This window comes from Saimiri boliviensis, chromosome 16 (genome assembly GCF_048565385.1).
Source record: "Saimiri boliviensis isolate mSaiBol1 chromosome 16, mSaiBol1.pri, whole genome shotgun sequence".
Taxonomy (NCBI): Eukaryota; Metazoa; Chordata; class Mammalia; order Primates; family Cebidae; genus Saimiri; species Saimiri boliviensis.
In genome coordinates, this window is record NC_133464.1 from 60,789,845 (window position 1) to 60,812,935 (window position 23,091).

Here is a 23,091-nt window from a genome sequence, read left to right on the forward strand (position 1 = left end):
ATACTGGATATCCTAAAAATCATCCCTCACAAGACAACCAAAAATGCAAGGTATAAGATAACAAACTTATAAATTTGAAAAAAAAAAAAAAAAAAAAAAAAAGAGCTAAGAACAAAGAAGAAATGAAAAATCTGAGCAGCAAGTAGAAGTTGAGAATTTATCTGGCATAAGAGGGGTGGCTGATGGCTTTGGTAACTAAATGGACACGTTTCAAAACCTGTTAAGAAATAGGAGATAAAGCCAGTAGTTCAAAACAAAGCAGTGAGTTTACATTAATATGTTCTGTGTAAACCCAGTTCCCCTAAAGACTACACATTCAGTAAAAGAATAATTAGAACCCTTCTACCTTCAGCAGAACATAAGAAAACACCTATGCCATACCGTGGGCAAAAGTCTCTTCCAGGAATTCAAGATCACTGATTTACCTTCGAATGAATCTGGGGACTAAATCTATATTAGCTACATAATCTAGAAACCCCTAGATATAAATTAACCCCCAAGTTAGTTTCTGGTTCATCAAGCCTGAGTACTTGGAAAAATCCAACACAAATGTCTTTGAAAATACATCCTTAAACCAAGTTATTGAGAATTCCTACACAAAGAGATCACATGATGATGAATACATGTGATCTAAAATACAAATCATGAAGAATTAGTCCACTGTAAATCAATAAAAGACAAAACAAACTGTAGGTTTTAACCTCCTGAAATCCGATAACAAAGGTTTTAGGAAAGAGACAACATTAAAATGTTTAAATATCTGAAGACATAAAAAAAATTTAAATATAATAATGAAGTATAAAAAGATGGCAGATATAAGAACAATAAGAACTGCTTGATACTTGAAAATGTGGTCACTGATGCTAAAAGACACAAAACAATGAAATAGTTAAAACAGTATACTGAATCCTAGTAGAAAACAGGTGAACTGGAAAAACAAAATATGTAAAATACAGAAAGGAAGTTGAAATATAGGAGATAAAATGAGAAAGTCAAAAATACATTTTAATAGGAGTTGCGGAAGAACAGAGAATGAGGAAAAGGCATTTAAAGACAAAGTAGCCAAGAATTTTTCCACAGTGACTAGTGATATAAATTTTCAAAATCAGGAAGCACAAGCCTCTAGAAGAATAACGAAATCAAAATCCACTCCTAGACATCCTATAGTACAACACCAAAAACAAAGAGATCTTAAAAGCTTCCAGGCCAGGCACAGTGGCTCACACCTGTAATCCCAGCACTTTGGGAGACTGAGGCAGGTGGATTACCTGAGGTAGGGAGTTCAAGACCACCCTGACCAACATGGAGAAAGCCTGTCTCTACTAAAAATGTAAAATTAGCCGGGTGTGGTGGTGCATGCCTATAATCCCAGTTACTCAGGAGGCTGAGGCAGGAGAATCACTTGAACCCAGGAGGCAGAGACTGCAGTGAGCTGAGATCGCACCATTGTACTCCAGCCTGGGTAAGAAGAGCAAAACTCTGTCTCAAAAAAAAAAAAACTTCCGGACAGAAAAAATACATGTTACTTATAAAGAAATAACAATTAGAACAGCAAATTTCTTTGAGGCGGGAAGACTGCTTCAGCCCAGGAGTTTTTTCTTGGTAGAGTCTCCCATCTCTACAAAGAAATAAAATTAGCTGGGTGTACTGTATTCCCAACTACTTGGAAGGCTGAGGCAAGAGGATTCCTTGAGCCCAGGAAGCCAAGGCTGCAGTGAGTCATCATCACGCCACTGCACTCCAGCCTGGGCAACAGAGTGAGACTCTGTCTCTAAAAAAGAAAAAAGAAAAGAAGAACAGCAAATTTCTCAACTGCAACAGTGAAATACAATGTACTAGTATATTCAGAGTTTTAAGAAAACTATCAACCTAGGAAGATCATATTAAATGAGAAATTAATCATATTTCCAAACTGTAATTCAAAAAGAAAATGAAATAAAGGTATCTCAGGTAAAAATTAAGATGTTTAGCACTAAAAGACCCTCACCTCAAATGAAGTAGGAAAAGAGAAAAATCTAGGACAGAAAAGTAGAGTGAATAGAAAAAATAAAACTAGAAATAAATCCACATATTAATATAAAATATAAATAGGGTCCCTGGGAAGCAGGACCTCCAAGGGGCTCAGCATTGAGCCTGGGTAGTAGCTGCCCTTCCACCTGAAGCAGGGCTTGAGCTACTCTCCACCCATAAGTAAATGCTGCTATGGGAAAATAAGGCTACCTTGACCATGTCTAAGTTGTATATACGTCATAGAGATGTGAGTCCATCTCTGTCTTCATGTCTTCCTGGGCTTTTATTGTTCTTCCTCCCAGCCTGCCCATTCCATCTGGGGATAAGAAAGATGAAAGTACAGAAACATGCACTATGAGAACATATACCCAAGGTTGTTTGGTCACAGGCTGGAGTAGGGACATGCATGCTCAGTATGGCTCAATACTGATTACAAGATTATGTTGAATGAAGTTTGAGTTTAATGTACTCTGTGCAATATGTGGGGTGGTAGTGGGTCTGACAGGAATAGTCCTGAATATATCTTCTACCTCTGAAGCCTCCTTTCAGGAATCTGGCATTAACCATTACATGCTTTTTAATGGAGGTGAATTATACTTTAATATACACTGCAGATGAACTATTAAAGTTTATAATGTCAAAACTTTCTTAGACAAAGGCATCTTTCTGTTAACTAAAAATAAAATTCTAAGTGTCCTACCTGACTAAGGACTCTCTTTTAGGCCAAGGGGACCCAATTAAACCTGAAAAACTAGTTCAGACCATGCCAGGCTGGGAAAGGAGTGGCTAGACATAACCTCATTATACTCTCTTCCCTTTGGAGTTCAGGCACACAACTGACCAGGATTAACATTAAAATAGAGATCCTAAGACTGACAGACTCTTTGCAGAAGTAAGATACCAAATTCCAACCTCACTCTAGTGTAGCATCACATGACAGAGAGTAGAGCCCTGAAAGAAACCAAAGTCTCAAAGTATATTTCTTTGATATATTTTGCAATGCCCTGCAAAGCTGTCTGTTGTGGGGGTAATTTACAATCTAGAGAATCTTATTCCCCTTCCAGGACTTTTTCTGACTCTGAAAAGACTGGTTGAGGGTCTAGCACCTATTAACGGTCTGAACAGGGAATATCTGCTATCTGTTGCCTCTGGGCGTAGCTATGTATGAAATGTCACCTACATAATAAGAATGTTGGTCTCCACAACCCCTTATCTTAACCCAGACACTCCTTTCTTTTGATTCCAGGTCTTATAATAACTCTTTCAACCAATAAGAAAATATTTGAATCCACCTATGACTATAAGCCACCCGCCAACACCCCTTGAGTTACTCCACCTTTCCAGACCAAACCAACGTATGCTTCACATGAACTGGCTGATGTCTTATGTCTCCCTAAAACATATCAAACCATGCTATAACCAAACTCAGGACATCCTGAGTCTGTCATGAGTCATGATTTGTAAATGAAATAAACTTCTAAACTGACTGAGACCTGTCTCAGGATTAACATGGCAGATAGGAGGCAGTACTAGCTTGCAGCTCCCACTCAGACACAGCAATATATTTTACAAATATATTTCTATTAATGTATAAGTTTTATTTAGGGGAATATTAAAATTATGGCTCTTCTTCCAAGATCTTCATAAGGCTGGTTCCTCATTACTCCAGTATCTGATGTCATTTCCTCAGAAAGATGCTCCCTGATGACCAAATTTTAGGGTATATACACCCCTTACACATATTTTATTTTTTAACTAGTACTTACCACTATCTGAAATTATTTTGTGCAATTATTTGGTTAGTTTTATATTGAGTAGTTTCCATTCCACTACAATAAAGCTCACTATGAAAGCAAACACTTCATCTTGTCTTATAAAATTTCATACCCTAGAGCCTGGCTGATAATAGGGTTCCTTTTTTTTTTTTTTTCCTGAGACATAGTCTTGCTCTGTTGCCCAGGCTGGAGTGCAGTGGCATGATCTTGGCTTACTGCCCTGGTTCAAGCAATTCTCCTGCCTTAGCCTCCCAAGTAGCTGGGATTACAGGTGCCTACCACCACATCCAGCTAATTTTTGTAGTTTTAGTAGAGATGGGGTTTTGCCACATTGGCTAGGCTGGTCTTAAACTCCTGACCTCAGGTGATCTGCCTGCCTCAGCCTCCCAAAGGGCTGGGATTACAGGCGTGAGCCACAGTGCCCAGCCAATAATAGATTTTCAATAAACTTTAATGAATAAACAACTGAAGAGTAAGGACTAGGAGGTATGAGGAATTGATTAATTCATTCAACAATCAATTACTAAGGTCTTGTGCTAGATAACAGGGATAGGGTAGTAAACAAAACAGAAAACTAATTGCCTTCATGGCATGGCAGAGAAAGAGTCAAGTTATGCCACTGAGTAATACCAGCTGAAATAGTTATTTTTAAAAGACTAAATTGAAAACATGTGATTAGAAGAAATTAACATACATATATGTATGTGTAGCATGCACTGTTGTCAACATCCCAGATTAAACCAGTACTACTTTGGAACAAAGGTACCTGTCTAAATGCTAAGCCCACTCACAGGATTCTGGCAAATAACCAACAAACTTTTGGCCAACTCCAAAATGCAGGACTCATATTATCTTCAAATTCTCTGGGCTTCTATGGTATTTTAAATTCATCTGCCACAAATGCAGTGAAATTTTCCCATAATCTCATTATAATAGTACAATATGATGAGCAGAGAAAAGAGAGGAGAACTACAACTTATAAACTAGTTATTTTTACCTGACATAAAACATGCCCAAAAAACTGTTTCCAGCATCATCATAAATAAATGACTACAAAAATCCTGTAAACCAAGTAACTCTGAAAAGTGTGATAGGTAAGGAACCCTGGTAAATTATCCATCATTCTGTGATTCATATCACTGATGTTTCTATTTGTACAGGGGTATATTATAAAGCACATTTTATAAATGTAATATCAAAAAATGATTATGAAGTACTTTATTAGATTTTTTAAAAAACTAAATCCTTTAATATCTTATTCATAGAAACAAATAACCATATTTCAAGTTTGCACTTATCTCAAAGGCACTCCTGCCTTCAATATCTTATTCATAGAAACAAATAACCATAGTCTTAAGTTTGCACTTATCTCAAAGGCACTCCTGATCTTCTAACTCACAATCATTTTAAAGAATCAGAGTTCAGATCTGAAAGTTTCATTACACCATTTGTAAAAATTCTGCAGTACGTTTCTATCTTCAGTTTCTTTCACTTCTTTCATTTCTAGCAATAGATTTAGTGGCATTTTCAAGACCTTGCTCTACTGGTGTGATACTTCAGCCCAGCAGTTTTCCTTTGCCATTCACAGTGCAAATGGTGGGAACTTCTAATATCTGGGTTATTAGTGTCAATAATGGGTAATTAGGCAATTGATAATAGTTATTGGCTGAATATATGCCAATAGTCCAACTTTAAGCATCTTAAACAGAGATATGTAGAATCAGTGAGCATTTTTAGTGTACCCTGAATTTAGTTATTCAGTACTACTAATATTTATATTACTTCTTGAAGAACAGATAAACATACGCTTAGAACATGTTCTGGCAGGGCAGCTACCACCAAAGGGAAGAAAAGAATTTGTCATGACTGTAAATAATGCCATACCATGTAGACTTAATTTTAAGTTTTTCTTACAAGTGTGCTATGATGATAAATGAAAACACGTATACAAAACTGTTACATTAAAAAATAACAGAGCTGGGCACGGTGGCTCACACCTGTAATCCCAGCACTTTTGGAGGCTGAGGCAGGCGGATCACCTGAGACCAGGAGCTTAAGAGTAGCCTGGTCAACACGGTGAAACCCCATCTCTACTAAAAATACAAAATTAGCCAGGGTGGTAGCATGCACCTGGCTACATATGAGGCTGAGGCAGGAGAATCGCTTGAACCCAGGAGGTGGAGGTTGCAGTGAGCCGAGATTGTGTCATTGCACCCCAGCCTCAGCAAAAAGAGTAAAACTCCATCTCAAAAATAAATAAATAAATAAATAACAGAAAAAAGTATGATGATAAAAATGTCACTGATTAAAGTTATAAATATTCCCAGTATATGTTAGTGAAGACTACAAAAATATAGAAAAATATGATTAAAATTTAATGCTTACTACAGTTCTTAATAAAAAAGATACAATGGCTTTGAGAAGTTACAGAAGAGGATAGGTAAGATTTAAGAGGTTCATATATAAAATTACTTAGGGGAGAAACTAAGTTTTGAAAAAGATGCCTCTGGAGTGAGGAAGGACAAGGGGGTATGATACCAGAGATCAGTAAGCCTGATAGAAACCTCTAAACAAACAGAGCATATAGCTTGGGAAAAGTTAGAGCTAAGTGAGGTCTGAGATATCATTTAGTCCAATCCAGATTTTTTAAAAAATAGATAATTATTGGTATTATTCAAATGATTGGTATTATACAAAAGATTACACCTATGTATAAATTACATCTCACTATCTAACTTTGAAAAATATTCTTTTACATTCCAATGGTAATGCATCATTCCTTGGTCCCCTAATTCAATTATACGTAGTTTCTGTCAGTCTAAGTTTCTTACATATAAAAGAGAATAAGAAAAATAACAATCTTACATCTGACCCACAGCACCATCAAAATCTATCAGATGAGACCATGTGCACCAGAGGGAAGAAATGATGTCTTAGAATTATCCTGGGACTTTTTCAAAATATGTATATGTATTTAGGTCCCTCTCTGAAGGGTGAAGAGTCTGTATTTTCCCCGTAACTTCTTGTTTGCCTATATTTTTGCCCCCCCCCCCAAAATCTATAAAACCAAATTATAGAAAACAAATTAAAGAAAAATGTATATGAATGTCATCAGTTTTACAGATAAAAGTTAACTTTCTCTCCTCATCCCAAAATGAACATGACTTGCATTCTTCACAAACATTGTTAGGCCTGAGGACAACAAAATGAACACCTCACATCTATCTGTATTTCTGAAACTTGGTAAAGGGTTTAGTAGGTAGTTTAAAAAAAAAAAATCAACTCAGAATATTCATGTTTCCAATATTTACAAATAAATTATCTTGGTTACCATATTAATTTGCTAGGGTTGCCATAAAAAAGAACCACAGAAATTTATTTTCTTCCAATTTTGAAGGCTAAAAGTCTCAGATCGAGGTATTGGCAAGATTGGTTTCTTCTGTGGTCTTTCTCCTTGACTTGTAAATGGCATCTTCTCCCTGTGTCTTCCCATGGTCTTCCTTCTATATGTGTCTATGTCCTAATTTCCTGTTCTTATAAGGAAACCAGTCATATCAGATTAGGGCTCACCCTCTCTTTACAGGGGGAAAATGACATGAACAGGAGATAGGGAAATACTAGGTAGAAGAGGGCAGTTTCCTGGAGAAGGCCCCACCCTCTAGCCTGGATACGTGTGGCCCTAAGTGAGAACAGGATTTCTGTTTTCATGGCCAAAAAGTTGTCTTTTGACCCACCACACCCCCTATCCTGTACCCATACAAAACCCCAAACCCCAGCCTCCAGTAGATGAGCAGGCAAAAGGCTGAGTGGTGTGGCAGAGAAGGAGAGAAGAGAGGGAGCGCCTGAACATCAAGAGTTCAGTTGGGGACAATTAAAGAAGAGATTGGCCGCTGGATGGCCAAACTCCAGGAAAAGATAATCTTCCCAGTCTGTCCCCCTTCCAGCTCCCCATCCATCCTGCTGAGAGCCACCTCCACCACTCAATAAAATCCCCATATTCACTCTTCAAGTCCTCATTCTTCCTGGACTTCACAGAAGAACCTGGGTGCCTAGAAGGTACTTAAGCCATCTGTGGACAGCCAAGCTAAAAGAACGCACCAAAGCATGCCCACTTGGGCTTTGGGAGTCACAGGTACCCACCCCTAGACATTACCACGGGACCCCAGCCCAAAGTGCTTGCCCTGGCTCCTGCACCTGCCCATCTGGGTGCTCCCCCTCCCATAAGGAGTTTGAGCTTTCAGTGGCTGAACAGACAGCCACACCCCTTTTGTATGTCCTGTAAGGGGCGGACCAGGGAACTCTCCTGTCTCACAAAGGACCTCATTTTAACTTTTAAACAACCCTATGAGGACTACTGACATCAATTTTGGGTTGGAGGGGGGGAAACATTACAGTTCTACCCATAACAATCCCCAAGTTATAGAAAGCAGATAATTATTTGGAATGCCTAATCCTTTTACCTCCTCCTTATCCAACTGCTCCTTTATGTTTGCTGGTGGTTGATAGTAATAATAAAGGAGAAAATCCTCTGCACCTGTATCCTTGAATGACAGTTAATAACACACATTTAGCAATAGTTAGCCAAGCCAAACCATTCATTCCTCCAACCCATGGTTGAAGGCCTTCAAATTACTTCAGCATTCATGGAGTTGTTGTGATGATTAAATGAGTTAGCATACAGTAAATGCATATGACAGTGACTGGCATATAGTAAGCACTAACTATGCTCATATTAGTTGTTATTGTAAGTGCTGTATGAGTAGCCCTTAGTATTATTATTTTTTATCAATATAGATCTTTCAATTTAAGGACTTGCCTCTAGCCTAGCTAACATGAAAGAGAATATACTTAGAACACAATGCTTATGAGATTTCTCTTGAACTGGTCCAGGATCTGCATATTCCTTACTTTTCATATCTTTCCATACTGATCCTTTAGCTTTCCAGATATCCATCTGTTCTACTCCTTTCAATCTAGTGTTCTAAAGGTCAACTGCTTCACCTTCATTTTCTGGTCTGTGACTGACTATTCTCTAGCATAACAATTAGTATGGACTTGATTTCTGCTAATATTTTCCTAAACAGGGCTTCTCAACCACTATTATTGTGAACATAGAATCTCTTCTTCAGAAAATTCTACTCATCCTTCAAAATTCTGACATCCTAAAGCAAAGTTAGATTATTCCCATTCTAAGGTTCAAAGTATTCTGTACATCCTTCTATTATTACATTTAGCACTAAATTGTATTTAGTTGCTTACATGATGTCACCTCTACTGTAACACAAGTCTTTCGTAAGACTTCAATCTGTTTTTACAGTCACAGAGACTAGAGTGGTATATTTAGACCTCAATCTATTTTTGTAGTTACAGAGACTACAGTGGTACATTCACAAAATCATAAGTTGAATAGATGTTTGCTGAATTAACTACTGTCCATCTCCAAATGACTCCTAAATCTTTTCCTTCAGCTTCCCTTTCTGTGATGACAGAAATGTTCTATAGCATTTGTGCTGTCTGATATAATAGCCTCAAGTTGCATGTGGCTATTGAGCATTTGAAAAGTGACTAGTAGGATGAGAAACTGAATTTGCAATTTTATTTAACTCTAACAGTTGAAATAGCCACATGCTGTTAATGGCTACTATATTAGACAATGTATCTTGGGATGCCCCAAGCTTGAAAATTCCTTTTTCAACTATTTTCTGGATTTATTCACCTTGATAAATTGCAGGTACCTCCATCTCACTATGTCTAAATCTGAATTAATTATCCAAGTTTCCTGAGAAATTAGGCTAGGAAATTTATTTCATTTCAACCTATCAATTTATAAATATGTCTAAATTATTTATATATTAAAGTGCTATTAAATTAATTTGATCACATGAACTTTGAATTAAGCTTTATCTATACTTGGCTAGATCTTGTCAATCTGTAGACTGACTGACTGATAAAACGTATTTCAGCTAAAGTCGAAACAGAGATTAAGATTTGCAAATAAAAAATAAGAAAATTATCAAACTAATAAATTTGAATTTGGATTTTAGTTCCATGATGAATAATAACTAAATCTAAGTAAGAATGTATGCTTGATACCAGCATATAGACAAACAATTGAGAACAATCAACCAATCGCCCATTTAATTCATCTATTTAGCAAACAATTAATGGGTAACCACTATATGTTAGGCACTCTTTGAGGAGGTGGGGATACAAGGATGAATCAGTAAGGAAGATAGTTACAGCAATTACAATACTAAGCAGAATACAGGGTATAATATGCAGTAATTAGAAAATGTTTTTTCTTATTTAGGCTCATTTGTCTTCATAATTGTTTCTACAGAAATAGTCATTTTAATAGAAAAGAAACGAATTTTGAGTCAGACTATGCTATATTCAAATTCTACTCTATAACTTTTAATAGGTATGCAGCTTTTAATTTAACTGTGAACTTTAGTGTCTTTTTAAAAAGGAAAATTCTGTACATTCTATATGTCAGCATACTGCCTGACATACAAGAGACTCTTAAAATATTATAATGAGGTATTATCCCATACATACACATTTATAGACAATGTCTGCATAAATGTGTATACAGTATGTAAATATGCAACTAAGAATTTCTGTTCTCATTTATTGCAGAATGGCTTATAAGTAGATCTGTTTTTCATTCTCTTACTAATCCTACTAAAAAGTGTCATTACCTGCACACGTGTGCCATGTATCTTATTGAACATATATACATGTGTCGGTTGTCAACAATTAAATCTATCTTTCTAAAGCCAGTTCTACTAAAGAGTTAGACTTAAAATATTTTCCATTTAAAGAAAAAAATATAAGGACTTTATAGTAATTAGAATATCAGCATCAATTCCAAGTTTCAGGTGTCATTTGGATTTGCATGTTTTTTAACCATTCTACCATTCTTTAAAAACTGATATTCAGAATAAGTCCAGGGTATCAAGATTACCCAAGTGGATAATTACAGTATCACCAGCTTAAAATTGTGTTTTACTTTATTGCTAACAAAGCACGTTCACACTCATTTACTTTGTTCATTTTAGGATTTAGTTTGAGTTTAAAATATGAATTCACTGTTCACACAGCTTATATTTGAGCAATAACACGTACCCCTTTAACATGTAATGCTCCCAGTGTAAACTGCCTGCATTTGAAAATAAACAAATTTATCTTTTTAATAAAAGTTCTGCCTTATCTTAATAAAGTAAAAGTTTTATGTTTTATCTTAAATGATGATAGTCTCTTCACAGAAGTTTTCTTATATAAACTGTATCGCTATATCAAAAGCAATTCATTATGCTCATTAATACTCAAAAACTCAAATTTTTATATTGCAATTTAGAATTAAAACAATGAGGACAGTACCTTACAATGTAATAGGATCAAGTCAAAATAAGTTAATGAAGTAATTCTAAGTTTCAGAAGTTTTGTGATGAAAGTTATATGGATAACAAATACTGTTATTTTGAACTCTGCAACAAATTATCCAAATGACAAGTGTGTATACCTGTATGAAATAGTAATTTCAACCATATTAACAAATTAAATAAAATGATTCTTTAAAGGTGAATGATAATTAGTGTCTGTAAAAGAGTTATGTTTCTTTCAGGTGTCTTACAGCAGTCTGCAATAGCTTTCTTCATAATACAGCTTCTAAAAATTTCCACATTTATAATTTCACAAAGAACGCAGCTGGACTAATTGTTCTTAATAGATTCATAAACTCTGAAATTCTATATTCAAATTATAAAAACTCTAAATATATTTAAAAACAGCATATTAAAGACTCCATAAATTTTAACTTCATGGTAATATGCTAAAATATAATTATTTTAGCAGTAAATGTAAGCTATAAGCTAAAATAACTTCATTTATAAATAATTTACATAAAGTATTAATATCGCAACAGTTTTAACTACAAAGTGGTTTTTACAATTTTTTTCCTTTAAATCACAGTATTTTCTAGAAATTAATCTGTAACTATTGATTTAGTACAATTATTCTATGGTAAAAGGTTAATAGTTTTAAGTTCACCCTGCAACTGGTAAATCTGTAGCTCTTATCTCTATCAGCACTTACATTAAAAAACAGTAATATGATCTCACTCCTTGACCCATAAATACACAAGATTTACGTATAAATTATAAAATTTCATTGAAGTATTAAATCATAAACTTGCTTATCTAGTAAAGCCACTTCTAAAACCTACTTTACTTACTGTTGGTTGCATTCTCTTTTTTTTTTTTTTCATTTTTTCCATTCAACTGCTGCTTCTACAGGTATCAACAGCTGCTGTAAGATTAAAGTTTCTGCTCCAGCAATCTGTTCCAATTTGTTTCAATTCACTGAATACTAAGGTAATTTTCATTGGGAAGTTTGACCTCATATTGTCCTTAGTCTGACAAGTCACCCTTTACAAACTCCATTCTGGTGGCTTCTTATGTCATTTCACACTTGCCCAGTGAAAATATACGTAGACAAAGGATATTAAAGGTACAACTGATTACCAATACACTCATCAATACTTACCTCAAACCTCATTTTCTATCAAATTATCCAATGTACAGCAGTCTTCCTGTTGTATATGACTGTATCCAGTCACCTTAGCAAACAAATCAACAAAGAACTGCAGTAGCATATGCTTCTAGATAATCCAATGTCAGTTAACAAGTTAGAATTTAAGAGTATACTGCTTACAAATATGTTTTATTTTAAAGCTATATTTTTAGTTATCTTGTTTATGCTCTGATCTTGGAATATGTCAATTTGTAGTTTATATATACTATATGTGTGTATATATATATAAAAGAAACAAGCAACAGTGTGCAAACACCATACACCTAGAAATAATCTATTAATGCTTTAATTCTAAAACTGACTCCACAAACTTAACCCATTTATCAAAGAAAGGTTGATAATACTCAGTCTTATAATAACTTATTTCTGGATTATTAATAATCACGTTTAAATTATATAAACACACACAATTTTGTGATTTTTTGATAGTAACACAAAATTTGTAACACGAAATTATTCAATTTTGATGAAGTATACTACATGTCATTTTTCTTCTCTTTCCTGTGCTTTTTAAGTTTTTTATCTAGGAAATCATTCCATAATTCAAGATCATGGAGATTTACGCATATATGTTATTCTAAGAGTCTTAAAATTTAGCTCTTATTTTAGGATTTTAATTGATTTTGAATTAGCTTTGTAGATGGAATGAAGTATAGGTCCAATTTCATACTTTTACATGTGGATAGTCCAGCTGTGAATTTGGTAGGCAATGTATTGGATATGCATAATTTGGCAGTATTGCACCTTAACAATATTAAGTCTTCTGATCTATGATCATGAGATGTTTTTCCAATTTAAGTCTTCCTTAATTTCTTTCAATGAATTTTATGGTTTTCAGTGTACACATCTCATATTTCATTAAACCTATTCCTATTTTATTATTTTTTATGCTGTTGTAAATGGAAAAGTTTTCTTAATTTCATTTTCAGATTGTTCATTGCTAGTATATAGAAATACAATTTATTATTCTATATTGAACACAATATATATTCTATGTATTGGATTATCTAGAAGCAAATACTACTGCAGTTCTTTGATTTGCTTGCTATGGTGACTGGATACAGTCATGTGCAAGAGGAAGCCTACTGTACACAGAATATATATTGTGTTCACATAGAATATATATTGTATTCAATATATTGTGTTCTATATTGAATCCCACAACCTTGCTGAACTAATTATTAGTTCCATAGTTTTTTAATGAATTCTTTAAGATTTTCTTTTTACAAGATCATATTCTCTTTGAATAGAGTTTTATTCCTTTTCCAACCTGGAGGCCTTTAATTCCTTTAGTTTTTTATTTGCCTTGACTGGAATGTCCAGTACAATGTCGAATACAAGTGGTGAGAGCAAGACACCCATATCTTGTTTTTCATCTTAGAGGAAAAGCATACAGTTTTTTACCATTCCATACAATGCTAACTGTGGGTTTTTTTTGCAGATGCCTTTTATGAGGTTGAGGAAGTTACTTTCTATTGTTTGTATACTGAGTGTTTTTATTAAGAAAGGGTGTTGAATTTTGACAAGTGCTTTTCAGTCTACTGAGATGACCATGTGGTTATTACAATGATTGTTTTATGTATGTTGAACCAACTTCACATTCCTAGTATAAACCCCACTTAGTTGATGGACAAAATATAATTTCATATGTTGATGGACTTTATTTGCTAGTATTTTGTTGAGGATTTTATATCTATATTCATAAGGGATATTGGTCTGTAGTTTTCTTATGATGTCTCTGTCTGGTTTATATTTAGATTTGGTGTTAATTCTCCCTTAAACATTGGGTGGAATTCACCAAAAAAGCCATGTGGGTCTCAGCTTTACTTTGGGGAGAGTTTTTCTTTGTAGTACAAATTTAATCTCTTTATTTCTTATACCTCTATTCAGATTTTATATTTTTTCTTGATTCAGTTTTGGCTGGTTATGTCTTTCTAGATATTTTTCTAGTTTACTTAGACTATCTACTTGTTAGAATGCAACTGTTCATAGTATTCATTAATAATCCTCTCTTTTCTGTAAGATCTGTAGGAATGTCTACTCTCTCATTTTTCACCATTCTTGATTTTAGTCATTTGAATCTTTTTTTCTTGAAGAGCAGCTATGCTCACCACTATACTACCAACACTTTTTATTTCTTGATTTGTCTACTTAAAAGGGTTGGCAATTTGGCTAATCTTTTCAAAGAGCCAACTTTTTCTACTTTTGATTTTCTATTTTTTTCTGTTCTCTATTTCATTTATTTTGACCCTAAGCTTTACTATTTTCTTCTTTCTGCTAGCTCTAGGTTTAGTTTGATCTTTTACAGCTTTCTAAAATAAAAGGTTAGATAACTGATTTCAGAGCTTTGTTTTTAAACACAGGCTTTTAAAGGCATACATATTCCTTTAACCCTTACTTTAGAAGTATACCATAAATTTTAGTATGTTGTATAACTGGTTGCATTCATACCAAAGTATTTTCTAATTTCCTTAGTGATTTATTCTTTGGCCTACTGGCTTTGTAAAAATATATTCTTTATATATATTTGTGATTTTCCCAAATTTCCCTGTTATTGATTTCTAATTTCATTTCATTGTGTTTGAAAAAAATACTTCATATTATTTCTATCTCTTTAAATTTACTGAAGCCTGGGCAACACAGGGAGAACCTGGCTCTAAAAAAAAAAAAAGAAATTTAGCCTGGCATCGTGGTACACATCTGTGGTCCTAGGTATTTGGGAAGTTAAGGTTTATGACCTAGTATATAACCTATAATGGACAATGATCCATGTATACTTGAAAAGATTATACATGCTGCTGTTGTTGGGTGGAATGTTCCACAGCTATTTATTAAGTTTAAAGGGTCACTCATACCTTCTATTTCCTTGTTAATATTCTACCTATTGAAGTCTCCAACTATTATTGTTCAAGTTGTCTACTTCTCCCATCAATTCTGTCAATCTTTATTTCAGATACTTACTTGGGGGCTCGACTGTTAGAGGCAGATTGACCCTTTTATCATTGTAAGACATCCTTCTTTGTCTCTAGTAACATTTTTCTGACTTAAAGTCAATTATTAGTATAGTCATTTCATTTCTGATTGGGTTACAATCTGTCTTACTCTTATCTTTTAAATTTCAACCTATTTGTGTCTTTGATTTAAAGAGTGTCCTGGGCTGGGCATTATGTGGCTCATTTCTGTAATCTGGCATTTGGGAAGATGAGGTTGGAGGATACCTTGAAGTCAGGAGTTTGAGTCCAGCCTGGGCAACAAGCGAGACTCAGTTTCTACAAGAAATTTTAAAAATTAGCTGGGTGTAGTTGGATACACCTGGAGTTTCAGTTTCTTAGGAGGCTGAGGCAGAAGAATCACTTGAGCTCAGGGCTATGATGGCAACACTGAACTTCAGCCTGGCAACAGAGCAAGACCCTGTCTCTTAAAAAATAAAAGGAGTGTCTCTTAGACTGCACACAGTTGCATCATGAATTTTTTTTAAGATGGAGTCTCACTCTGTTACCCAGGTTGGAGTGCACTGGTGTGATCTTGGCTGGCTGCAATCTCTACCTCCTGGGTTCATGCAATTCTCCCACCTCAGCCTCCCAAGTTGCTGGGATTACAGGCGCATGACACTACATCTGGCTAATTTTTGTATTTTTAGTAGAGATGGGGTTTCACCATGTTAGCTAGGCTGGTTTCAAACTCCTGACCTCAGGTGATCCACCTACCTTGGCCTTCCAAACTGCTGGGATTACAGGTGTGAGCCACCATGCCTGGCCTGAATTTTTATCCGTTCTGTCAAATTGTCTTTTCACTGTCATGTTTGATCCATTTAGATGCAATGTACTTAATGATAATGTAGGACTTACCTTATCAGTTTGCTACTTTGCTGTTTTCTGTATGATATTATATCTTTTTTGTTCCTCAATTCCTCCATTTTTGCCCTTTTTATGTTAAACATATTCTGATGTTCTATTTTAATTCTCCTCTTGTTTCTTTTACTACATTCTTTCGAGTTTTTTTTTTTTCCTAGATGCCCTGGGGATTATAATTAACTCATAATGTTGATCCAATTAATTCCAATTGTTTGTAAAAAAAAAAAAAAAACACCACTCCTCTAAACCTCAGTTCCCTCTCCCATCCTCTGTGCTATAACATTAATTACATTTTTATACCTTATAAGCCAATCAACAGTGCATAATTACTGCTTTCTGCAAATTAAATCAGACAGAAAAAAATTTAATACGTTTACACTGTCTTTTATATTTACCTGGTTAGTTTACTGGTCCTCTTTATTTCTTCGTATCTATTCAACTGTCTTGTAAGCATTCCTACTGGATGTAAGGAGACAGTGTTGGAGAAGCATTCACTAACCATTCCTATCAGTCAGGTGCCACCATTTCTGAACAGTTTTATTAGTATCAACTGGATCACTACTTACGTAGAACCAAGTGTTTTCAAATTTTGAATTTAAACTCAATGTCCTCTTACTCCAAAGTGACTGAGATTGAGGGATCAGATGATATTGAGTCTAGTCTCAAATCTGCCACTCAGTGTGTAAGCTAGGTAACTATGGGACTTTTATGAGTTTGTCCATCTGTAAAAATGTGAATTGGACTATTTTTTTTTCTGTACATGCTTTCAGTTTTGAATTTCCAAAATTTCATCATACTCATTCTTTCTCTGAAAAAAAAAAAAACATGATCAGGTTTCCCCCTTTATTTTCAATTTCACAGCTGGTATCCTCTAGACCTACATCATGTTATGCTTGGTAGGGTGGATATATAAGCCAATCAGTCCTTCCTCTGTTGTCTCCCCACTCCATTGCATTTAACTACGTAGTTAACCAAATAATTGTCCTCAAGGGTTATTCTCATCTCTTCACTGATCTATTTTTGAAACCTTATTTACTACCTATATCTTACTACCTCAGATCTAAAACTTAGAATATAACATTCAAAACCTTCTATTGAGGCAGGAAGATCACTTGACCCCAAGAGTTCAAGGCCATCCTGGGTAACATAGTGAGACTCTGTTTCTATAAAAAATAACAGAATTAGCTGGGTATGGTAGCATATGTCTGTAGTTCCAGCGAGGCAGAAGGCTCACTTGAGCCCAGAAGACTAGTAGGCTGCAGTGAGCCAGGATCATACCAATGCACTCTGGCATAGATGACAGAGCAGGACCCTGTCTAAAAAAACAACAGAACAAAACAAAATGAAACAAAACTTCTTAGCAACTACCCTAGCCATAATGCCTAATCTTATGTCTTTAATTTTCTTATTATAAAATATTTCAAACACACAGAAAAGTAGACAGTATTGTATCCATTACTTTCCAGAATCAACTAGAATTATGTTGATGAATTTTCCTCAAATGTTCTTTTGCATCATTCTCATCGTTTTATTATTTTTCATATGCATGCTGTATACATCCTGTATTTGTATATACTGCCATTTTTGAAATTATTTTTATTCATTTAGATCAATGACATCACATCTTATAAATCCCTTTCTAATCTGCTTTTACTCAATGTTGCATTTTTGAGATTTACCCATAGTATAGATTCATACAATAAAATACTGGTATATACACAGTATTCTAGTATTCCATTATATAAATCCTCTCAAATCTTCTCCATTTCCCTACTAGTAAACATTTATATTATTTCTAGTTCTATCATTATTACAAAATGATGCAGAGAACAGTTTTGCACATGTGCCCTTGTATATATGTATAAGATTTTTTGTAAGATAAATATTTAAAGGTATTATGTTAAAGATTTGGGGTATACACTTTTTCAGCTTTATTAAATACTGCCACATCACTCCTCAAAATGACTATGCCATCAGTGTCTGAGGGATCCTATTGCTCCACAAGCCTTACTGTACTGTCGGGTTTCTTAACATCTACAACCTCATTAAGGTTTTAATTTGCAATTTTCTCCTTTAGAACGTAACTCCAATCTCCTTTCTTCCCCCAAACTTTTGGTAAGTCCAATTAATCACCTCAAGATAGAGTATTTCATATACAGGCACTTTGTGGCCAATTTTGTGGCTAATGTTAAATTCTTTCCTTAAACAGTCGGCACTCATTAATGTATCAGTTAAGTTTACCAGATGTTTTAGCTGTAAATGCCAGTTTCTGTATTATATAGGTATACAGACTATTAAGTGGTCAATAACATGTTTGCAGACATATATAAGACACTGAAATTGATGCTTACTATGCTTACTAGTTAAAGAACAGGTGTTTTATTTCAGTAATAGATTACTCAAATTATTCAGACATTTTAAAGGGTTACTTTAGAATGTAATAGCTTGCTTAAAGCCATGGCGAAAACTTGAAAAAAGAAAGTGTTAGAATATACATTTTCAAGTATATTCAAGTATTACCAAGGCAATAGTGATGAGAAAAGCTATCTAAATCACTTTTGTTCAAATTTCCATATATTGGTTTATAATGTCATAAACCAGTGTGCATAAGCACACTCATACGATACATTACAAATCTTCAGGAACATAAATTATATCTAACAGTGGTTACCTTGGTAAATACTTATGAAATGGAATTATATTTCAATTCCAAAAAAGCACTATTTCAAAATTAACCAATTTTAAATCTAATTATTTATGATTTGTCCCACAGCCATAATTTCTCTATCTATCTATGTGGAGCAAGTACATGAAAGCTATTTAGGAGACCATTTAAGACACTGAAGAAAATATCAGTAGTGACAACAAAATATTTTTTGTAATCACATTTAAAAGCAAAGAGAAAAATGGAAAAAACATGAACTACTACTAATTAAAAATGATCACTGAAAGACAAAACAACAGTATAAGTGGGTTGGCTAACTTGGGGCTCATCAAAACCCATTATTTTTCAGTTCCTAGAGAAAACAGCTTTCAGCTTTCCCCCATTCAGTGTATTAGTTGTGGGTTTGTCATACACAGCCTTTATTGTGTTGAGGTACTTTTCTTCTGTAACTAATTTATTGAGGGTTTTAAATCACGAAGGGATGCTGAATTTATCAAATGCTTTTTCTTCATCTATTGATAGGTTTTACGGCTTTTGTCCTTCATTATGTTAGTGTGATGCATCACGTTTACTGAATTACGTATGTTGAACCATTCCTACATTCCTGCAATAAATCTAACTTTATCGTGGTGCATCATCTTTCTGATTAATTGTTGTATTCAGTTTGCTATATGGCATTTTGCTGAAGATTTTTGTGTCTATGTTCGTCAGGTATATTGGTCTTTAGTTTTCTGCTTCTGCTGTGTCCTTGTTCTGTTTTGATTATAATAGAGTTTGTTGGCCTCGTGGAATTGGTTAGAAGAGTTCTCTCTGGTTTAACATTTTGGAATAATTTGAGGGAAACTAGTATTAATTCTTCTTTAAAGGTTCAGTAGAATTCAGCTGTGAGGCCATCTGGTTCTGGACTTTTCTTTCTTGGGAGACTTTTTATTACTAATTCAATCTCATTACTTGTTATTGGTCTGTTTAGGTTTTCTATTTCTTCCTGTTCCAATTTTGGTTGGTTGAATGTGTCCAGTAATTTATCCATTTCCTCTAGGTTTTCAAATTTGTTGGCATATAGTTGTTCACAGTAGTCTCTAATAATCCTATGTATTTCTATGGTATCCATGGTGATGTCTCCTTTTCATCTATCTATCTATCTATCTATCTATCTATCTATCTATCTATCTATCTATCTTCTTAGCCTAGCTAATGGCTAGTCAATTTCGTTTATCTTTTCAAGAAACTCACTTTTGGGTTTGTTAATCTTTTGTATTTTTATATGAAAGGAGAATGTTATAAGCTGAAAAAGCAGAACTCAATTTCTACTTCAACATCTGTACAATTTGGACAAAAATCATCTTGCTTTATATTAATCTAATGTAAAGACACATGCAAAAGTGGGAAACATTATCTTTGTTTTTTAGTTGAATCCATTTCCATGTTTATACAGTGCTACTTTCAAGTCATTCTTTATTTTCACCTCACTTTAGCCCAAACTATTTTACTTAAAAGTCAACAATTTCTACAGGATTCTGGGGCACAGGAGCTGACTAACTCTTGAGTCACTTAATCAGAGAGTTTGAAATTTAACTGTAGAATATGTAGAAGTTTAATAGAACATCAATGCTTTTAGACTAGGAATCCATCAAAATTCCAGGACTATTAAGTTTCACTTCTTTAAGATGTTTATTTTAGAGTCTGGTGATTTTCTTTCATAACAGTTTTAAAAACATGTTAAATATATAAAAATATATATTAAAATAGTTATTAAAATGCTACAAAATATTTCAGCTTCATCATATTAGCTTGAATTACATGAAAGTACCTCATGGTCCACTTTTCAAATGAAATAATTTTTCTACTTTTTTTAAAAATTTTTTTAAATTGCATTTTAGGTTTGGGGGTACATGTGAAGAACATGCAAGATTGTTGCATAGGTAGAAATAATTTTTCAACTAAATAAAATAATTTGCCAATTTTTTTTTTTTTGGAGTCAGAGTTTCACTCTTGTTGCCCAGGATGGAGTACAGTGGTGTGATCTCGGCTCACAGCCACCTCCGCCTCCCAGGTTCAAGTGATTCTCCTGTCTCAGCCTCCTGAGTAGCTGGGATTACAGGCATGTGCCACCATGCCCAGCTAATTTTGTATTTTTAGTAGTAATGGGGTTTCTCCACGTTGGTCAGGCTGGTCTCAAACTTCCAACTTCAAGTGATCTACCTGCCTCAGCCTCCCAAAGTGCTAGGATTATAGGTGTGAGCCACCATGTCTGGATGCCAATTTTTATTTTCTTAGAAACATATATAGTTTAACAACAAGCAAATGAAATGGTATTGGTCTGAAATCATTCAATAAGAATATATTATTATTTTGTGCAAAATATAAAAACTAAATTCTAGTTTCCCTTCTTTGTAACTCTGTTCCTGACTGGTATTTTACAAACCTTTTTTCCCTTTAGACTGTCTTGATATTTACATCCAATTTGTAGGTCTAATTTTTTATCATCTCTTAGAATAAGAACCAGTGCAATATTTTAAACACAGGCAGAACCTGAAGTTAACTTTTTTCCGGAACAGCCTAGTTGAATCTTTATCATCAATTTTAATAAATATGTGCTTATAAAAATGTGATAAATAAGCAGATTTTCAGATCTGAATCTTGAGCATAAGCCTTTTTATGTCTAAAGAAAAGTTAATGGGTAATAGCACTAGAATTTTTCAAAAGTATTTGATTTTCTAATGAAATGTCATAGAAAGTGGCATGGTGCAGGCATGTGAGAGAAAAAAGCTAACTGAAAGAAGAGAGAGTGGTTTAATGTTTAAATTCTAGCTTTTCTAAAGCTAAGAATGTGAAATTTAGCAAACCACTATTTATTTGCTAGACAAAGCTGCATAGTAGTTAGAAGATGACTAATTTGGGCTCTAACATCTATGATTGAGAGTTTGGATTAGAATTCTGAGGCACGAAATTATTGTCACAAAAGTATAAGCTTTATTTCAGTCTCTAATCTCACTGCTAAGGTTTATGTGTATAGCTTAGCGTATAAGCTATCAGATTTTTTAATGCATACATCTACAAATTTACAACTTTTGAAACTTAAAAATGTGATCATTTTTTAAAGATTTTATATTTGGTTTTTGGTTATTAGTGAAAGTTTTTCCTTCTTATTCTCATTTAAGCCAAACACAACTTTCATGGAAATAAAGTTTAATTCAAAGTAACATTTATAAAAGCTAATCTCAGAAACAGACATTTAGAGCTTTGTTTTTAGGTTCATTTTAGGTAGAGTAGAAAGGGAGAAGTACCTTTATTACCCTACCCTGCTCTGCTTTTTTTGGTTTGTCTCTATAGTTTCCTCTGGACAAAAGGCTCTGAGTGTTTTTGAGACAATTCTCTACCAAGGGTCCAACTAAACAGGCTGCTATGCATGAAAGCTTAACATGTATCAACAAAAATGATGAGGGCCCTCAACTAAGGAAACTTACTGACCTGTGAGATGGTTTATTCATTGCAAATTTCTGAAGTGAGGATCTGAGTCACATTTTTTAAAAAAAACCTTCTTTTTACAATTATTCACCCAGCAGGCTTTCAACAGTTTTATTCTATACATACAGTCATATGATGAAGAAATTATTTCATTGTACCTGTTGGTAATAAACACTGTTTTCCAAAGTTTAGATGCAATACAGAAATATAAAATGACACTAGAAAAATGTTATATTACACAGAGAATTGGCCCTACTCTAATCATATTGCATTTTTATTTCATAAAAACTCCATTTTGGATGATATCATTAAGAATGACACAGTGTTAACCTCCAAAAATCCACTCCTCCATAACAGCAGTGAGAACACAGGCGCAGACTGTCAAAACTTAACTTTTTTTCAGAACTCTAGAAATTAACCAAAGGCTCGCAACAGTATGTTCAGGGAAAACAGCTAGTTCATGATATGGACAGTGAACTGTGTGTCATTTTAATTTGCTCTATTCCCTACTCCGCCTCTCCAGCTTCACAGAAGTTTGGAAAGTCTCAGGCAAGTCTCAGAATCACAGCAGCAGTGAAAGCCAGCAGATTAGCAGCCACTGGAAGGGAAAGAATGGTTTGGAACACCATAAAAGTCTCATCTCCACAAAACTGTCATATTTGACCTGTCTGGCAGTTCCCCTGGAAACACCCAGTCCCAAGGCTTGTCTCAATTTGTCCTAACT

General features: G+C 34.3%; 1 protein-coding gene across 11 annotated transcripts in view; it reads right to left on the minus strand.

The window, feature by feature from the left end:
* The window catches only part of FNDC3A (fibronectin type III domain containing 3A), a 185,670-nt gene that overhangs the window by 126,643 nt on the left and 35,936 nt on the right, over positions 1-23,091 (minus strand). The window contains exons 2-4 of one of the 11 annotated variants that reach the window (XM_074387677.1): positions 16,630-16,690; positions 12,022-12,095; positions 8,246-8,326 (exon numbers count right to left, since the gene is read on the minus strand). The exons of 3 other annotated variants lie outside the window; for them this stretch is intronic. In XM_074387677.1, the coding sequence (XP_074243778.1) occupies positions 8,246-8,326; positions 12,022-12,063 (123 nt within the window). In that variant the 5' untranslated portion in view covers positions 12,064-12,095; positions 16,630-16,690. 7 more of the 11 variants (XM_074387676.1, XM_074387679.1, XM_074387678.1 and 4 more) reach the window with 7 other exon arrangements.